This window comes from Panthera tigris, chromosome C2, assembly GCF_018350195.1.
Source record: "Panthera tigris isolate Pti1 chromosome C2, P.tigris_Pti1_mat1.1, whole genome shotgun sequence".
NCBI classification, from domain to species: domain Eukaryota; kingdom Metazoa; phylum Chordata; class Mammalia; order Carnivora; family Felidae; genus Panthera; species Panthera tigris.
The window spans coordinates 117,855,477-117,874,103 of NC_056668.1; the positions used below are offsets into that span (position 1 = coordinate 117,855,477).

An 18,627-nucleotide genomic window follows, 5' to 3' on the forward strand; every position below is an offset into this window, starting at 1 on the left:
AATACTCAAATAAGTTATTTTAATAAAGTAGTTATTCCAATTATTTATGTTACCCACAATAAAATACAAATTTATATTTCCAGAAACTTGAAGATGTGGAAGAAGATCATTTCCCCAGAAGATGTCTCGAAAATAGAAGTGTAATAACTTCCCCCAAAATTAACAATGACTCATCATGCTCAAAACTGTCAGAAAATTCATATAGCATCTATCTTGTAGTCTGAAAGCAACATTTTTAATAATTATTTTGCATAGTTATAATGGATACATTTTTCCCTCTGGCAAAGCTTACAAATGATGTGGATTTTTTTCATTCCTTGAAAGTCAATGGAGATTAAAATTACTTTTTTCTCAATAAAATTTAATTTTTATGATATTTTCTTGAAATGAGAAACTCACTATCTTTGTATAGATATGTTTTTTATATGTATCTCTACCAGATACATTTTGGAATATTTACACATTTTACATAATCCTTTGATCTTTATATAAAATAATTGTATATATCATATAGCATCTATCTTGTAGTCTGAAAGCAACATTTTTAATAATTATTTTGCATAGTTATAATGGATACATTTTTCCCTCTGGCAAAGCTTACAAATGATGTGGATTTTTTTCATTCCTTGAAAGTCAATGGAGATTAAAATTACTTTTTTCTCAATAAAATTTAATTTTTATGATATTTTCTTGAAATGAGAAACTCACTATCTTTGTATAGATATGTTTTTTATATGTATCTCTACCAGATACATTTTGGAATATTTACACATTTTACATAATCCTTTGATCTTTATATAAAATAATTGTATATATTTCTGCATTTTGAAAGAACATAATTTGGATGTAACTCGTATTATCAAGGTTATTAACTCTAGATAATAAGGCAAAAAAAATGACTCCCCATTAAACAAATCTAAAATCTAGGGGTGCCTGAGTGGCTCTGTCCATTAAGCTCCCAACTCTTGATTTCAGTTCAGGTCATAATCTCAAGGTTGGTGAGTTTCAGCCCCATGTTGGGCTCTGAGCTGACAGTGCAGAGCCTACTTGGGATTCTGTCTGTCCCTCTCTCTGTGCCCCCCCTCAAATAAATAAATAAAATAAACATATCTATCTATCTGTGTACATAGATTAGATATAGATACAGATAAAGTAGTTCCTGCCTAGATAATTGAATTATACTTGCTATTTTTGTTAGTTTCACTCAATTAGTATCAACTTTAGCCAGTATTTAAAATTTGATCATCACATGCCCTTATATCAATATTTTTGAGTATCAATTATTGAAAGGAAAGTGTTAAGTATACAGATTAAAAATGACAATTCTGTTGCCTGGGGAACGTTATATAAAAGTTAGGGAGATAGGAGCAAAAGGCTTCAATGTTTTGGAGAAAGTAGAATAGAGGCACACACAACCTGGCATATGAATACTGTTGAAGAATTAGTTATACATAGGTAGACAAGTTGTGACCATCTAAACCAAGGAACTAAAGCTTAAGTCTGAGCCATATAAAGATACAAGGTAAAAATGTACGTTACTGCTGTGGCATGGAATCAGCCACGTGGAAATTAAGGTGATCAGGTTAGTTCCACCGAAATCTTACTTAAGGCTTCAAAAGCAGCAAACACTAAACTGCTGTATGGCGAGACTTTTTTTTTTTTTTTTTTTGGCGAGACTTTCAAATCCAACAGAAATAACGGCCTAGGCAATAGTGACTTAGCAGTGAAGCACTACAAACCACTAAGGAAAAATCATCATAAAGGATTAACTTGAGACCTTACAGCCTCAGAACTATAGATAAGAGAAACAATTCAAAGAATTATTTTTTAAATGTGGGTTGAGAAGCATTAAAATAATATAAAAATATAATATAAAAAATACTGAACGAATAGGGCGGCTTGGAAAAACAAGAAACATATTCTAAGTAAATCTAAGTTATAAAAACTTCTAAAAATGAAATTTAGGGCCATTAAAATTAAAACCTCATTGGGCATGATAAATGGCAGATTACATACAACTACAGAGAAACTGAATGAACTGGAAAATAGATTAGTAATAATTATAGGAAATAAATGACACAAATATAAAGAGCAAGTGGAATTGGTGCCTTTTATAAAGATTGAAATCATGGAAGGTCCAGAAACTGATGCCTCATTCCATTTCAGTGGTATCTAATAATATTTCAACTCTTATACTCTTACAGGTAGAATGAATTGTGTACTGGCCACATATCGAGGCATTGCTTTGATGGTCTTATACTTCAAGTTGAAGTATAAAAATACACCAGCTATGAACGGAACATTAACAGATTTTAAGCTGTACCTCATCTGTTAAGTTCCCATGCGTGGAGAAGCTAATGCCAACTCATCATGTAATACTCAATTAGTACGATAAATTATGCGCCTTGAAAAAAATATATAAAACAGAAATACAGAGACACAAAGAAATGGACTCATTCAAGAGAAGACAAAAGAATAGGATGATAAGGTTCAACATATGTTGAAGTGGAATGAGGGGGGAAAATGCAAACAAAAAGTGAATAGGAGAGAAGAGGTTCTTAAAAAGTCATTACTCAGAAAAGTTTCCCAAATGGATTAAATCTATGAGTATTTAGCTGGAAGAAGCAGAGTATGCAGGATAGAGAAGAACCGACAAGTGCATTGTGCAATAATTGCAGGACACCAGGGCAAAGAGTTAAAAGAAAAGTCAAATGAACTGTAAGTATATGACAACTAGACTTTCACCAGACTTTTGGGCAGCCACAGCAGATGCCTGAATAGAAAGACATTTCTTCACTGTGCAGTGGGAAAATAGCAAGAAATATAAAATTCCAGATCCAACTTATCCATCAATCAAGAATGAAGGTGAGATAAAACACTTTTAGATGTTTATTTAGAAATAAATATATTATTCTTTCACCAAAGGACTTCCAAAAAATGTGCTTTAGAGTGGGGAATAAGCTTAGAAATTCCCTGGGGCTGCAAACTCCATGTGGAGTTTGAGCCCCACATCAGGCTCACTGCTGTCAGCCTGTTAGCACAGAGCCTGCTTTGGATCCTCTGTCCCCCTCTCTCCTGCCCCTCCTTTGCTTGCACTATCCCCAAAATAGACAAATCTTTTTAAAAAAATTAGAGAGACAATGGGGGTGAGGAGGAAGAAGAGAGAAAAGGAAAGAGAGAGACACAGAAAGAACCACAGAAAGAAAAGGATGGAGGGAAGGGAGGGAGAGAGAGAGAGAGAGAGAGAGAGAGAGAGAGAGGCAGGCAGGAAGAAAGGGCTTATAGATTAAAAAGGAAGGCATAAAACTGTTTTCTTTCCCAGATGAAGTAGTAGACCAAAGATGCTACAAGAAAACTCCTGGAATCAATAAGCAAGTATAGAAAATTTGCAGTATATTTAAGAGCAATATACAAAAGTCCATTTTTTTCTATAAACCAGCAATGAAAAAATAAAATAAAATATTTAAATACCATTTGTAGTACTTCCCAAATGAAATATGTAGGCATAAAGCTAACAGAATATGTACAGAATTTATATGTAGAAAACTACAAATTACTGATGAAAAACATCAAAGATCTGTATGGACCAATATACAATGTCCATGCGTTGGAAAATTCAATATTGCTAAGATAACAGTTCTTCTCAAGTGATCCATAAATTTAATGCAAACTCAATCAAAATGTCAGAAAATTCTTTTTATAAATAGCTATAAACTGATCTAAACTTCACATGGGAAGGCAAAAGATCCTAACTGTCCAATGCAATATTGAAAAACACAGAACTCAAAGGATTGTGATATTGGCAAAATAATAGACATATGAATCAATAGAACTAGATAGTTCAGAAACAGTTTTACATAAACCTAAGCAACTGAGTTTTTACAAAGGCAATTCGATTGAGAAAGGATAATTTTTTCAATAAATGGATATCCATGTGCAGAAAGAAAGAAAGAAAGAAAGGAAGAAAGAAAGAAAGAAAGAAATCTCACCATTACCTTACACTTTACAGAAAGACTGACTTAAAATGGATCAAAGACCTAAATGTAAAACTCAAAACAATAAAATCTCTAAAAGAAAATCTCTGTGACCTTGTGCTTGGTGATGAGTTTTATATGTAAAACCCAAAGAATGACACATTAAAGAAAAAAATTGATAGTTTGGACTTTTTCAGAATTAAAAACTTAAGCTCTGTGAAAGAATGAAAAGACAAGCCATAGACTGGAGAAAATAATTGGAGATCAGATAGCTGGTAAAGGATTTAGATGCAAAATATATGGAGAACACTTAAACCTAACAATAAGAAAATAATCAACCTAATTTTAAAATGATCTGAACAGACAACTTGCCAACAAAGATATACAGATAGCAGAAGAGCTTGTAAAAATATGCTCGACAGCATTTGTCATTTAGAAATGCAAATTAAAACAAGATACCACTACAACCCAATTACAATGACTAAGATCCAAAAAACTCACAATATTAATTTATGATCAGAATTTAGAATAAGAGGAACTGTCATTCATTATTTTTGAGAATGCAAAAAAATATAGCTACTTTGAATAACAGTGTTTGCAGTTTCTTACAAAGGTACACGTAATTTTACCGTAAGATCCAGTAATCTTACTGCTAGGTATTTACCCAACTGATCTGAAAGCTTATGTCCACAGAAAAGCTGCATTTAAATATTTTTAGCAACTTTATTCACAATCACCAAAGTCTGTACAATCTTCACAATTTTTCCATGAGTCTAAAACTATTCTAAAATTAAAGTCTTTGTTAAAAAGTAATGTCAGTCAATATTCTGAAGCTAAATCAAGAATAAACTTGGGCAGGAAAGATATATTACTTGCATTTAATGTGTTTGTGAGACCACTGAGGAAATAAAAAGTGATTCACTTAAGGTGCTACCAACCTCACCGGCCTCAATGACAGAACAGCCTAAGCTCTTTCATTGTATCGCCAACTTTTATTTCTCAGAAACTAACACGTTGTGAAGAATAAGCCTCCAGCTTGAGTGGCCTCGAGTCTTCTGACATTCTGGGGCCACCCTTCCTAAAATATCCACATAAAATAGTTGCATGGGACTCCAAGGGACTCCAGAGGAGGATGTCCTCTGAGTCACCTCCTGCTTCAGCCTCAGACTAACTGCCGCCCATTCCCTCCATCAGTCTCCCTCCTACAGCCTCCATCTTTTTTCTGTTCCCACTCCACTCCATGTTGGGCACAGCTCTTCTTACTCCATTTAAGCCACGGCAATACTAACATCATTTTTCGTTCTACCATTTAGCAGAAACAAAAACAACTTCAATGTCAGCACACCTGGTAGTTGTCTTCTGTTTTCCCCGCCAAGGATTTCTTAGAAACCAGCACCTTCTCAGGCCATAATAATTAGGTCACAAGATTTCTCCCTTACAGTTCTGCGTCATCTTTCACCCTTCATGGCAGGTTTGATCATAAAAAATCTCAAAATTCTACTTTTATTATTCGGAGGAACTTACCCGTTTGCTTTGGCCTCTATTGCAGAGTACCCCAAAAGAGGAAGATTGTTCATTTTTACATCCAAATACATTCATCAAGGTTGTTTTCAAAATGAGGACTCATCTATTCTGACGTGAAACATGCCACTTCAGTCATTTATTTTCAAAGATCAGAAAAATATAAATATAAATACTAAATATAAATACTACAAGTATAAAAAATAGTCCACCCATCCTTAAAATAATAACATCCAAGTTACCAAAACCAACAGCTAGTATCTGTGTGCACTAAATTTCAACCCCTATGCTTATAACTGCTTGGATTTGGACCTCAAAACTAACCTTGCCTAACAAGCAAAAAGAACATTTATTGAAAGTATAGTGGGGTCACTTTAAACATGAAGGAAAATGATCAGTGAATCCTTAGAAACCAGGCAAGTTCGTGGGCAAAAGGTGGGTGGATTTAGGGTTCTTCTCCCAGGGGCACTGCTATGAGCTAAGAAGACTTGCACCTCCAATTTTGTCTCTGTGCAAATGTCAACCCACCATTGAGAAGAGTTCATTGATCCAGCTTGGGTCATAATGCTTAACTCTGGAGTTTTCAATCTTAGTCACAGACTATGGGAATGAAAGGAAGAGGCTGGAAGCACTGACACGGACACAGGAGAAATCTCTGGCAGTGAGGTAGCCACGCCAATTTGGGTCTAATCACCTCACTGAAATGCTTGTGAAGACATGAATATCAATATTTTCGCATATTGTAAGATTACATGTGAAATCCATTCTGCTGGTATAAGGGAAGATATAAATTTTACTGCAACAAACTTCTCATTTAACGATAAAAAAAATGGGATCCTTTGAAATAACCTCTAAAAACTCCAAATTGACCTGAAGGTAAAAGAGATAAAGAAGGACACGTTGGAAGTAAAGTCAGACTAAACATCTTGATGGGTATATTCACATAAATTATATATCAGTTTAGAAAAGGGAAATAGATCTCTTTTAGTTGACAAATCACAGGAGAAAAATAAAACAAAGTGAAAGACTGTGGCACTTAGTTACAGATTTCAGCGAAAATAAAGATGGAAATTTTTAGATTGATACACCTTAAATGTATACAATGTTATATATTAAATACATTTCAATAAAAATGTTGTAAAAAAAAAACCTGCTAAGATTCATCTGACCTCACTATAAAGTATTCTTAAACTTTAACCTTTCTAAATCAACCTTGAAAAAGTAAAACAAAACTGAATTATCAAATTCTGAGATTTCAAGATATACTACAAAGCTGTAGTAATCAAAACAGTACAGTATTCCCACAAAAAAATAGACACTTGGATCAATAGAAAAGAAAAGGATAGAGAGCCTCCAAATAAATCCATGCTTATATGATCAATTAATCTACAATAAAGGAAGTAAGAATATGCAATGGGAAAAAGTTTCTTCAGTAAACGGTGCTGAGAAAACTAGAGAGCTCCATGCAAAAGAATGAAAGTGAACCACTTTCCTACACCACACACAAAAATAAACTCAAATTGAACTAAAGCCCTAACTGTGAAACCTGAAATCATAAAACTCTTAGAACAAAACAGGTGGTAATCTGTTTGACAATAGCCTTAGCAACATTTTTCTAGGTATGTTTCCTTGGGTAATGAAAACAAAAGCAAAAATAAATTACTAGGACTATACCAAAATAAAAAGTTTTTGCACAGCAATAGAAACTGTCAAAAAAGAACAAAGAAAAAGAAAAGAAAAGAAAAGGCAACCTACTGAATGGGAGAAGATATTTGCAAATGATACATCTAACAGGGAGTAAATATACAATATATATAAGGAACTCATAGAGGGGCGTTTGGGTGGCTCAGTCAGGTAAGCATCCGGCTTAGGCTCAGGTCATGATCTATCGGTTTGTGAGTTTAAGCCCCACCTTGGGCTCTGTGCTGACAGCTCAGAGACTGTAGCTGCTTCGGGTTCTGTGTCTCCCTCTCTTTTTATGTCCTTCCCCTGCTCTTGCTCTGTCTCTCTCATTCTCTCTCTCAAAAGTAAAGAAATAAACATTAAAAATTTTTTGAAAAAAAAAAAAAAACCCATACAACTCAACACCAAAAAACAAACAAAATAACTGATTAAAAAATGGGCAGAAGACTTGAAAAAGCATTTTTCTAAAGATGACATAAAAATAGCCAACAGACACCTAAAAATATGCTCAACATAACTAATCATCAGGGAAATGCAAATCTAAACCACAGTGAGATACCACTTTATACCTGTCACAATGGCTAGAATAAAAAAGACAAGAAATAAGAGTGTAGGTGAGGAGATGAAGAAAAAGGAACGCATAGGCACTGTTAGTGGGAATCTAAATTGGTGCAACTACTATGGAAAATAGTGTGGAGTTTCCTCAAAAATTAAAAACAGAAACACCACATGATCCAGTAATTCTACTACTCTGTATTTATCTGAAGAAAACAAAAACACTAGTTCATAAAGATATATGCACTCCTATGTTTCTAGCATAGAAACTATGTTTCTATGTTTCTTGGCTATGTACATTAGCCAAGATATGGAAGCAACCCAAATGTCCACTGACTGATGAATGGATAAAGAAGATGTGGTATATATATATGCAATGGAATACTACTCACCCATAAAAAGAATGAGATCTTGTCATTTTCATCTGCAAGACAACATGGATGGACCTAGAGAGCATTATGCTAAGAGAAATAAGACAGAGAAAGACAAATACTATAGGATTTCACTTAGGTGTGGAGTCTAGAAAACAAAACAAGTAAATAAACCAAAAAATTAGACTATTAAATATAGAGAACAAACTGGTCGCTGCCAGAGGAAAGGTGGGCAAGGGGTTGAGTGAAATAGGTGAAGGGGATGAAAGGTTCAAATTTCCAGTTATAAAATAAGTGTAACTGAGATGAACAATATAGCATAGGGCATATAGGGTCAATTATATTGTAATAATGTATGCTGACAAATGATTGACTACACTTACTGTGAGCACTGAGGAAGGTATATGGAACAGTTGAATCAATGTTGTGCACCTAAAGAAATTTACCTTTTTATTACCAAATATTTAAAGAGAAATATGTCTAATTACAAAGTTTTTATTTAGACACATGTTCCCTGATTTTGCTTAAAGATATCTTTGAACAACAACAAAAGAAAAACTAATAAATCTATTTTTCATTGCTATATAATGAGCTTTGCATAATAAATTGAGTTCTCCAATTATGTACATAAACCACAATATGCACATCAGAACTATACATATAACTCATTAGGTATAATTATACGTATATAAAATTTTAAAATAGCAATTCCAATTCAAAGAATAGGGTACAAGAACTAAGGTAATTTCAAATATGGAACTCTAGTTTGGTATTTATATGGAAACTGAATTAGAAAGTTTAAATATATTTATTTAAAATTTCAGAAATTGACAATTCGGGTATTTAAATTTTTTAATGTTTATTTACTTTTGAGAGAGAGGGACAGAGAGAGCATGAACACAAGCAGGGAAGGGGCAGAAAGAGAGAAAATCCCAAGCAGTCCCTGTGCTCTTAGGACTGTGTCTGACAGGGGATTTGTTCCCATGAACTGTGGGATTACCAACTGAGCCAAAATCAAGAGTTGGACACTCAACCGACTGACCTAACAAGTCTCAGTATATATATATATGGATACCTTTAATCATACTTTATCCACATTGAAGTAACTGCATCTTATCTAAATTATGTAGAAATACATAAGAGTTTCTATAATGACACAATTAAGGGCAAATATATTAGGATTTCTTTGTATAGAGAGGTTTTGATTTCTATTCCTTGTTTTATTTTCCTACAGAAAATTTAATATGTGTGAATAATAAATGCTCTGATAGCAGTTAAGGAAAATATTTGTTTATTCATATTTTGCATGTTTTGTATTATTCATACTTTGAATATAGCACCAGAAAGAGGGAATAATCCACTTTTGAAAATAATTAAAAAATCAAATGGAGTCAAGTTAACAAAAGTAAATTATTTATTACTTTATGATTGTAACAAATGACTTAAGAAAAAAAAAGAAATGAAAAATGTGAACTATAAACTTGAAAGTGTATCTTTATAAGAAAAGAGTTGACTTAAGAAATATTGGAATTAAATAAGCATCAACAAATGCATTAAAAAAAACAAAGAATTTTAGACGAATATGTGGAGAGGTGGCATGTACGGGGAATTTCTTAGATATTAAGCTAACTTTTATTCACTTTAAAAAAATGCCAAACCCCTTAAACTATGTGTATAGGAAAATTAGGCCTTTTTCTAAACACAGACAAACACAGACACACACACAGATTTAGAATTTTAAAACTTCATTCATCTGAGACTCTTCTTATAAATTTAAAATTACATTTCAGTGAATGTTTAACTATCTTCTGGCCCACAGTGTACCAGGATCTATGAGGGAAGTAAAAAGAATGAAATGTATTACTTTATTGAATAGTTTGTCCCATCTTAAATTAACACCCTTAAGGAGCAGAAAACTCTCAGTTTCTTCACTGCTGTATGCCTCATGTTTATCAGAATGATGAACATAAAGGAGGTATTCAATATATGTTGAAAAAGTAAATAAATGAGAGGCACTTGGGTGACTCAGTCATTTGAGGGTCTGACTCTTAATTTCAGTTCAGATCATGGTCCAGGGTCATGGGATCGAGCCTGCATTGGGGTCCGTCTTAGGTGTGAAGTCTGCTTGGGATTCTCTTTCTCCCTCTTCGTCTGCACCTTACCCCACTCACGTGTGTGTGTGTGTGTGTGTGTGTGTGTGTGCATGCACAATCATGCTCCCTCTCTCTCTCTCAATAAAAATAAATGAATGTGTGAATAAGTGAACCAAATTAGCAATATATCACTCAAGTTGAAGAATATACTTGTATATATACATACACACAGATTGTATGTGTGTGTTAGGTATTATGCATATGTGATGTTAAATTCTTGTCAAGTATGCAAATTTATATTGAGAAATAGAGACATAGTTTTCAGTCAGAATAACATGTTTAAATCCTGACTCAATCACCTTAATGATTATAAATGAGGATAAATCAAAACACATTTGAAGGGGATTTATAAGTCTGGTCAAAATGACATAACAGGTCAAGATACTCCTACCTGAAAAATAAAAATATAGATAAGATATAAGAGACAACAGTTTTCAAGACAATAAACATCCAGCAGTAAAGGGAAAGTGATCCCTGGAGACAGGAAATAAATGATATGAGTCCAATAATTGCTCCCACCTTACTGCCTAGATAGTAAGGGTTCAAAGGTAGACTACTAGAGAAAGTAGACAGAGATAGAAATTCAGAGATCTGCAGAAAGTCCCTATCTAGAATTCAGCTGAGTACAGACCAGCAGATATATGTAAGGAGATTATTTGAATCCAGAGAATAAACCATTCTCAAAGAATTAGTGGTAGTAGCCCAGTGCTCACATACCGCTAAGAATAATGTTTGTTTCTAACAGGGAGAAATGAAAAATTCTAGTATTCACGAGTATTTGGGAAGAAAACACTTTCCTCGGTCATACAGAATAATTATCCTCACACTGATTGCTACTCCTGTGCTACCTAAAACCTAAAAATAATATTAAGGATAGCATCTGAAAGTATCAAACTGTTTCCAAGGAACTTAATTGCATCTCAGAATGAAGTTCAATATTTATAGGGATATAAACTATCTGCAAACAACAAGTTAAATTCACAAAGTCTAATACCCAATAAAAAATGATCAGGCTTGCCAAAAAGGCAGGGAAAATGCAACCCATAATGAGGAAAAAATAGAAAATAAGTCAGAACAGATGTAAGAATTAGCAAAGATATGAAAACACTTTTGTAAACTACGTTCTATATGTTCAAAAGTTCAGTTAAGACATGGAAGATAAAATGGTCAAGGTAAATTTATAAAGAAGTAAACTATAACACATAAGATGAAACATGGACTGAATAAAATCAATAACAATAGATTTTACATTAAAAAGATGAATGAACTTGATAGCATAACTCTTAATACTATTCAAAATGCAACATAGAGCAAAAAGAGAACTTAAAAATATGAGCAGAGAGAAATCAGGGGAATGAGAGAAACTTCAAGTGGCCTAATATACATACATAATTGGAATCTCTAAAGAGAGAGGGAAGAATGACACTAAGAAGAATTATTTGAAGAAATATGGGTTGAAAATCTTCCAAATTAGAGCATAATTATAAATCCAGAGATCCAAGAATCTCAACAAAACTCTAAAGAGAGATACAAAGGAAACTACACTAAGATACGACTAAATCAAATTGCTCAAAAATAGTGTGAAAAAAGCTCTTAAAGCAGAGAGACAAAATACATGTTATATACAAAGGAACAAAGATAAGGATGACAGCATATTTCTTACTGGAAACAATGTGAGCGTAACATGTTTAATATACTGAAAGAAAAGTGCTGTCAACCTAAAATCCTACACCTAGTTAAATAATCTTTCCAAAACAACATGACAGCAATAAAAAAATAAAGACTTTTACACACATAAAATATCTGAAAATATCATTACCAGCATACCTACTTCAAAAAATTTTGAAGGAAGTCCTTAGATTACAAAGAAAATTACCCCAGATAGAAATGTGGACCTTCCCAAAGGGTAGAAGGGAACTGGAAATAGTAACTGCATTGGTAACTATATAACAATTTTCTTATTATGTAAATCTCTCTAATATATGATTTACTATTTAAACAAAACAATAACAATGTATTGTGTGTTTAATAACATATGTAAAAATTAAATATATTATCTCCATAGCACAAAATTTAAGAGGAGACTGATCTATACTATTGAAGTTTCTTATGCTGACCCTTGGATGAGTGAGAACTTACTCTTCTTATATAGTGTTTATGATGACCATTTTTATGATGTAACAGAAGTACCTTTCAAATAATAACTCTGTACAAAAGTAACCTGTAATTAATGGACAGTATATGTTTTATAATTTCTTCAGAGGAGCAAGTAAGCCCCTGAATCTAGAATGGAAATGACACGTATCTTGAAAGAGGTAGGACTTTGACTCAGCCCTGATGAAAGCTTATGATTTTAGGGGAAATAAAAGGAAAAGGAAATACATGCCCAGAAAACCAAGAATAAAAATTGCTACTATTTATCAGTATATACTGTATGCCAGCCATTGGCACCACTTTTAAGGTTCATTTTTTAATCATCAAGCAACAGTTTGATGTAAATATAATTATCCAACTCTTACAGATAATAAAACTTACATTTAGAAAGATTAGAACTTATTCAAGGATAGTGATTAAATAGCTAAGCTAAGACTACCCTGGATGTGTCTAATACAAACCCTGTGCTCTTAAGCTCTCACAGTGATGGTCTTCAGACAACTAATAGATTTGGAGGTGGCATGTATATACAGCATAGTTGAAAAGCAGTTATTAAACCAGCCATGGAAAAGGAAATGTGTTGTGATCAAGGAGAAGAAAGCAAACAAGGCAGGGGAGCGTGGGTGGCTCAGTCACTGAGTGTCAGACTCCCGGTTTAGGCTCAGGTCATGATCTCATGGTTCATGAGGTTCAGCCCTATGTCTGGACAAAAACATAACAGAGTTAACCAAGAGGCGGGAAGAGAATTAGAATAATTGTATTTCACTAAATCTGTGAGAGAAGAAAGCATCAATAAGGAAGGTGTGATCAGAGCCAAGATTTCTGGAGATGCCAAGGAGGAAGGAGAAAAAATAATATTCTCTTTCATCTATTAACAGGAAATCAACAGTGTCCGTAGTCACTAAGACTAGTCCTTAGCTCTTAGGTATGATTTCTGAAGCTACGGAGAACACAGAAGAAAAGGAGAGAGAAAAAGAGGTAGAGAAATGACGGCAGGTACTGTAAATCTCAATTAAAATGTCTGAAAAGGGACAGAAGTTGAATGAATACCCAGAATAGAGAATACAAAATATTCAAGTACATTCAATTTACTCCTTCTTTTAAGAAGAGCCAAAGTTTGCATGTTTATAGATATAGAGGGAGAATCACTAATGAAATCGAGATTGAGTCAGCTGGGACAAAGTAGAATGTTTAAAATATGTGGACTCCAAAAAAGTGAAAGGAAATGGGTTCATGATCAGTGGTGGAAGTTTTAGTTGTTATTTTAGTTTAGTTTAGTTTAGTTTAGTTTAGTTTAGTTATTTTAGAGAGAGAGCCTGCATATGAGTGGAGGAGGGGCAGAGAGAAAGAGAGAGTCCCAAGCAGGCACCACACAACAGCGCAGAGCCCCAGGCAGGTTTGATCTCACAAACAATGAGATCATGACCTGAGCCAAAATTAAGAGTTGGGCACCTGACCAACTGAGCCAACGAGGTGCCTTGGAAGTTTTAGCATCTAAAATTATAATTACAGTTCTGCCTTAAAAGAAAAAGAACAAGTTCTTTAAATTACCTTGACATTCCAAAAATGTGATGAGTGACTAAGCAGACACTGATGCCACACACAGTGAACAAAAAGGCATGGTCCTTGCTCTCAGAGCTCATAGTATGTAGTTTTAATTGTTAAAGACAATTTATTCACACCACACTTAGATAGGGAAAGGAATCTGTCTTTTTAATTCCCCATAACTAAAATTATCTCTCTTGTTAGCTCCCAACCCTCTGGCAAGGGCCAGGGATGTTTTGGAGTTGAGAGACACTGGTTGAATTCTGATCTGGTTATCTCAGCCAAGCTCAGCAATTTGGATGATCTCTTTAGGAAGTTAGTATCTGTCTACATGACTCAGTTAAATGTACCTCCTTTTAGAAGTATTCCCATTTCTACATTTCCTTTTTAAGATGTTATCTGGATATATGGTGGGGGGGGGTTAATATGCAGGGGGTATAAGCAAATGAAATTTAAGGGTGGAAGCTACTGAGATCTATTCTACATTCTTGGGACCATTGCTAGTCTTTGCAGAGGTGTTATAGATGTTCTTAGAGGTGTGAAAGAGATATGATGATCTATGTTCTTAATTTAGACTATGCTCCTCTTAAATCATCCGTATCCTTTTGTTGACTGATTCTACTGATAGTCCTACTTGCCCTGATTTCTCTTTAGCACCTTGTCTATGAAGCTCATCCTTCAGCCCTCCTCTCTAAGGGCATTTAATCCCCTATAACATCTGCTTCTGACATTCTCAATAGCCAGCAGACAAGGCTAACTACCACATTACCTGCCCAGTTTACACACACACACACACACACACACACACACACACACACACACACACCAGGAATAAATAGTTCGTTTTCCAACTATAGAGTGCCAAAAAAAAAAAAAAAGGGTTAGGAGAGCTAAATAAACCCTATCTTCTCCCCAAAGAATCTAAGCCTGCTTTAGTACAACCACATGAAAAGGATACTCTTGTTAAAAGCTCCAAATAGAAAGTGAAATAAAAGACCTCTTCTCCCTGAGAAATTGAGAATTCTTCTAACAGGACTCTCTTCTTTGGATCCAGAAGTAATCAGAAAATGCAGGTCAACACATATTTATTCCCATAGGTCATCTTCATGGAGATTGAGGGCTTTTCTTCCTGTTCTCACAGTTCTAAAACATGATACTAAGAAATAGCTAAAATAAAGTCCATTGACCTATCTCTAGACATATTAGCAGATAAGAAAGAAATTTTTAAAACTTATGTCTCTCTTGACTACATGGGCTTTTCATCACTATTTTCTAGTTAAAGCAATCAAAAACATAAGATCTGAGACTCAAAGCTGACCAACAGCTAGCTGGTTTGTTCTTGGTAGTTCCCACCTTCTTCCTTCCCCAGGGCAGTAAATCTCACTGTTCTGATTTGGAAATAGGGAATCACACATGATAATAAAAATGATATTAAGAAAATAATATTGTCCAAACATCATACACTTTTTATTGGCAGTCACCTCATTTGTAAAATTGAATTAATAATAGTGTTTACTCTAGGATACATTCAGATTAGTTAACATCATACCTGGCAGTTAATAATAATAGTAAACAATGTAGAAAATAAGACTATTTGCTGAAACCTAGTGGAAATAGAGTGACTGCTTGATAAAAGTAGAAAATATAGAATTGTTTTGGGGAAAATAATAAAGAATGAAAGAGCCATGAAAATGTGGCTATCGCGTAACCTGAGGAATCCGCTGAAATTTGACATAATGACAGCACGGATCAAGTTTTTATAGTCTTTGTGTCTCCTCCATATACTTTACACATGAAAAAGAACCAAAAAATAATTTGGTGATAGTTGCCTACATTTTGGAAACAGGTCACAATCACCAGGGAAATTCAAGTAGGATCAGGGGGAGTGCAATAGGGGATTATTGGTAAGGAACATATAATTAACTGATTCTGGAATAGGTAAGAGAACAAGGGAATCCAGAGAAATTCCATGTCATATTTTAATCCAGTCCATTTTGGGATTTGGGGACACTGAGAACAACTGTTCTTTGTCACTAATTTAATTATATTTTTGAATTGTGGTGAGAATTGGGAACAGAAATGATCCAAGTCTCAAAATTCCCTGCAGGCTGCCAGAACGGAATCAGAACTACAGGACGCTGCAGCAAATTTTTGCTGTTAGCACTTTCCACATGAGAACATAGATCAGAAATTTCCCATGTTCCCTATGAGCCCTTTTAGTGATTGTTGCCATTGATCATATATCAAAAAGGTGTTGTGTGTACATGAGCGTATTTACAGAATAAACAGCCTTCAGAATACAGCCCTTTCTCATGCTTTCTCTGGTTTAAAAATATGTTCATAATTATAACGCAGTTTTTTTCTTTGTTGATTTCATATATCACATAGAGGTCAGGAAGCCAGCCATTTGCTCTTTATGTTCCTGTCTAGATGCTTACTTTGTCAAATGTGTCCCTGAATCTTTTCTCTACTGTTAGAACTATGACCATGAAGAGCTAAGCTGGAAAGGCCCTTAGAAAGATGTTTTCTCATTCAAGAACTATATGCTACTAAAGAAAAGAGGATGTATCAGGCATACAATACTTATAAAAGGCAACATCGTTGGGGCGCCTGGGTGGCTCAGTGGGTTAAGAGTCAGATTCTCAACTTCCGCTCAGGTCATGATCCCAGGGATTGAGATCTGCTTCGGGCTCTGCACCGAGCATGGAGCATGCTTAAATCTCTATGTCTCTCTGTCTCTGTCTCTCTCTCTCTCTCTCTCTCAGAAAATAAAGGCAACATTGCCTAATCATTCTTAGAGGCATTTTGCTTACTTACACTATAAAACTGAAAGTTTTCATCACAAATTTCTAATTAAGCATTTGAGTCCATTTGAAGAAACAGCCACATCATGCCTCATTCTGCAAACACTTCAGGTTAAAATTTGAGATTCCTACCAAGCGCTACATTTAATGAAGTCTGAAGTCTGTTTACTAAACTATAATGTATATCATCAAAAAAGATGCTCCCAGAGCAAATCGTTCGCAAAGAGAACAAACACTATTTTAATTACTAAAGAAAATATTGTTTCAGCAATTCTGTTACATAAGTACCGTCTCTTCCAAATCTGCAATTTCAGGAAAAGAAAGACATCCTGATACTCAGACAATAGAAACTGGTAATGCCTGCTTTTTCTGTAATTAATCTGAACTTAGAGCAGCTTTCAAATGCATGCATTTTAAAGAGCTAGTATACCAAGATTGCCAGGGGAGATTCATTCTGTGTTTCCAAGTGCTCAAAGAAACTTACTCAGGGTATATTGCCAGCCAATAATTGTTAAATATCTGCAAAGTCTCACCTTTTTCCCCTTGCCCTCGGCATTGAATAAAGGGTCAAATCCATAGCCCTGATATGTAAATCACAGTAACACATACACATGTATGTATTTCAGAACTTCAACCTGAGTGATGCAAATGTTTAGAACAGTTCCGATTGTCTGATGTATGAGTAATTATGACATGTGAATAAAGGACAGAGCGACCAGTGTGCGGCACTGAGACACGTAGTGAGTAGGAAGAGGCACTGAAGGTAACAATGACAGAAACGTGGTTCTTTCAAAGCAAGGAAACCAAGAGAACACAGAGATATAGGCCGGAAGTGCAAGAAGACCGCAGGTTCTTTGTTTATATGAGGATAGGCACATCTAAAAGGTAGAAGGCAGGAGGAAAGACGGGTGGAAACTGGGAGTAGTTTGAACTGTAACGTCAAACCAATCAGTGTGAAAAAAATCAGGCATGTTGGAAAAAGGTCATTCACATATTTAGTTTAGCAGAGAAGACAAAGTATATGCAATTCATTTTAATAGAAGGCTGTGATATACAGAGGTTAAAATTCTGAAGGTCTCCTTTCAGTTTCAAGATAAGATCTAGGGGTCCCTGGGTGGCTCAGCTGATTAAACATCTGACTCTTAGTTTCAGCTCAGGTCATGATCTCACCCTCTCACACTTTGTGAGATCAAGCCCCATATCGGGCTCCATGCTCAAGTGTGGGTCCTGCTTAGGATTCTCTCTCTCTCCTCTCTCTGCTCCCCACCCCCATTTCATTCTCTGTTTCTCTCTCAAAAACAATTTTTTTTAAAGATAACATTAAACATTTTTTTAAGATGGTAAATTTTTCATATTGGGATACTGCCTACATACCTAAGCCCGCCTTTTCCTGTTATGCCCAGAATTCCTGATCCCCAAAGACCACCAGGGAGCCGAGTCCGATGCAAAAGCAAAAGAGCCTTTATTCGAGCTAGCTCGAGCTCAATCCCCTACCTGCACCAACGCAGCGGTGAGATGCCTGGGAGAGAGAGCGAGTTTCAAAAGCACAAAGATTTTCTTGGGGTCTAGGGGCAGTTGGTGAGGTAATGGCTGTGGCCTCAGCCGATTGGCTGGGGAAGGGTCGTGGCCTTGGCCAAATGGCTGGGGAATGGTCGGAGTCCTGTTACGCAGGTCGCCGGGCGTGTTTTGATCGGGAAGTTACTCAAGGTGGAGGACACAGAACAAGATGGAGTGGGCCGGCGTAGGTCCGCCCTTTCATTCCCAGTCTCCCCTCACACATCACCTTCCATCATTCCAGAACACAGATCCCTAAATGAGTCACATTCCCTAAAACAGCAGTCCTGCCTTTTGAATATGCCACCTCCTC

General features: G+C 35.1%; 1 protein-coding gene and 1 long non-coding RNA gene across 4 annotated transcripts; one reads left to right on the forward strand and one right to left on the reverse strand.

Moving 5' to 3' along the window:
• Positions 1–2,128: 2,128 nt before the first annotated feature.
• Positions 2,129–2,335, forward strand: LOC102971016 (ATP synthase membrane subunit K, mitochondrial-like). Its single transcript, XM_042998356.1, is given in 1 exon segment — positions 2,129–2,335. A coding segment is annotated over 1 exon segment (207 nt).
• Positions 2,336–9,842: 7,507 nt separating this feature from the next.
• LOC122230495 lies at positions 9,843–17,380 on the reverse strand. Of its 3 annotated transcripts, none has more exons than XR_006207478.1 (4): positions 17,294–17,380; positions 14,915–15,099; positions 13,963–14,049; positions 9,843–9,934 (listed from the first exon to the last, which is right to left on the reverse strand). It is a non-coding gene; the product is annotated as an uncharacterized LOC122230495 (long non-coding RNA). The 3 variants fall into 3 exon arrangements; XR_006207477.1 differs by having other exon boundaries at positions 14,915–15,112; XR_006207479.1 differs by having other exon boundaries at positions 14,915–15,123.
• Positions 17,381–18,627: the final 1,247 nt, after the last annotated feature.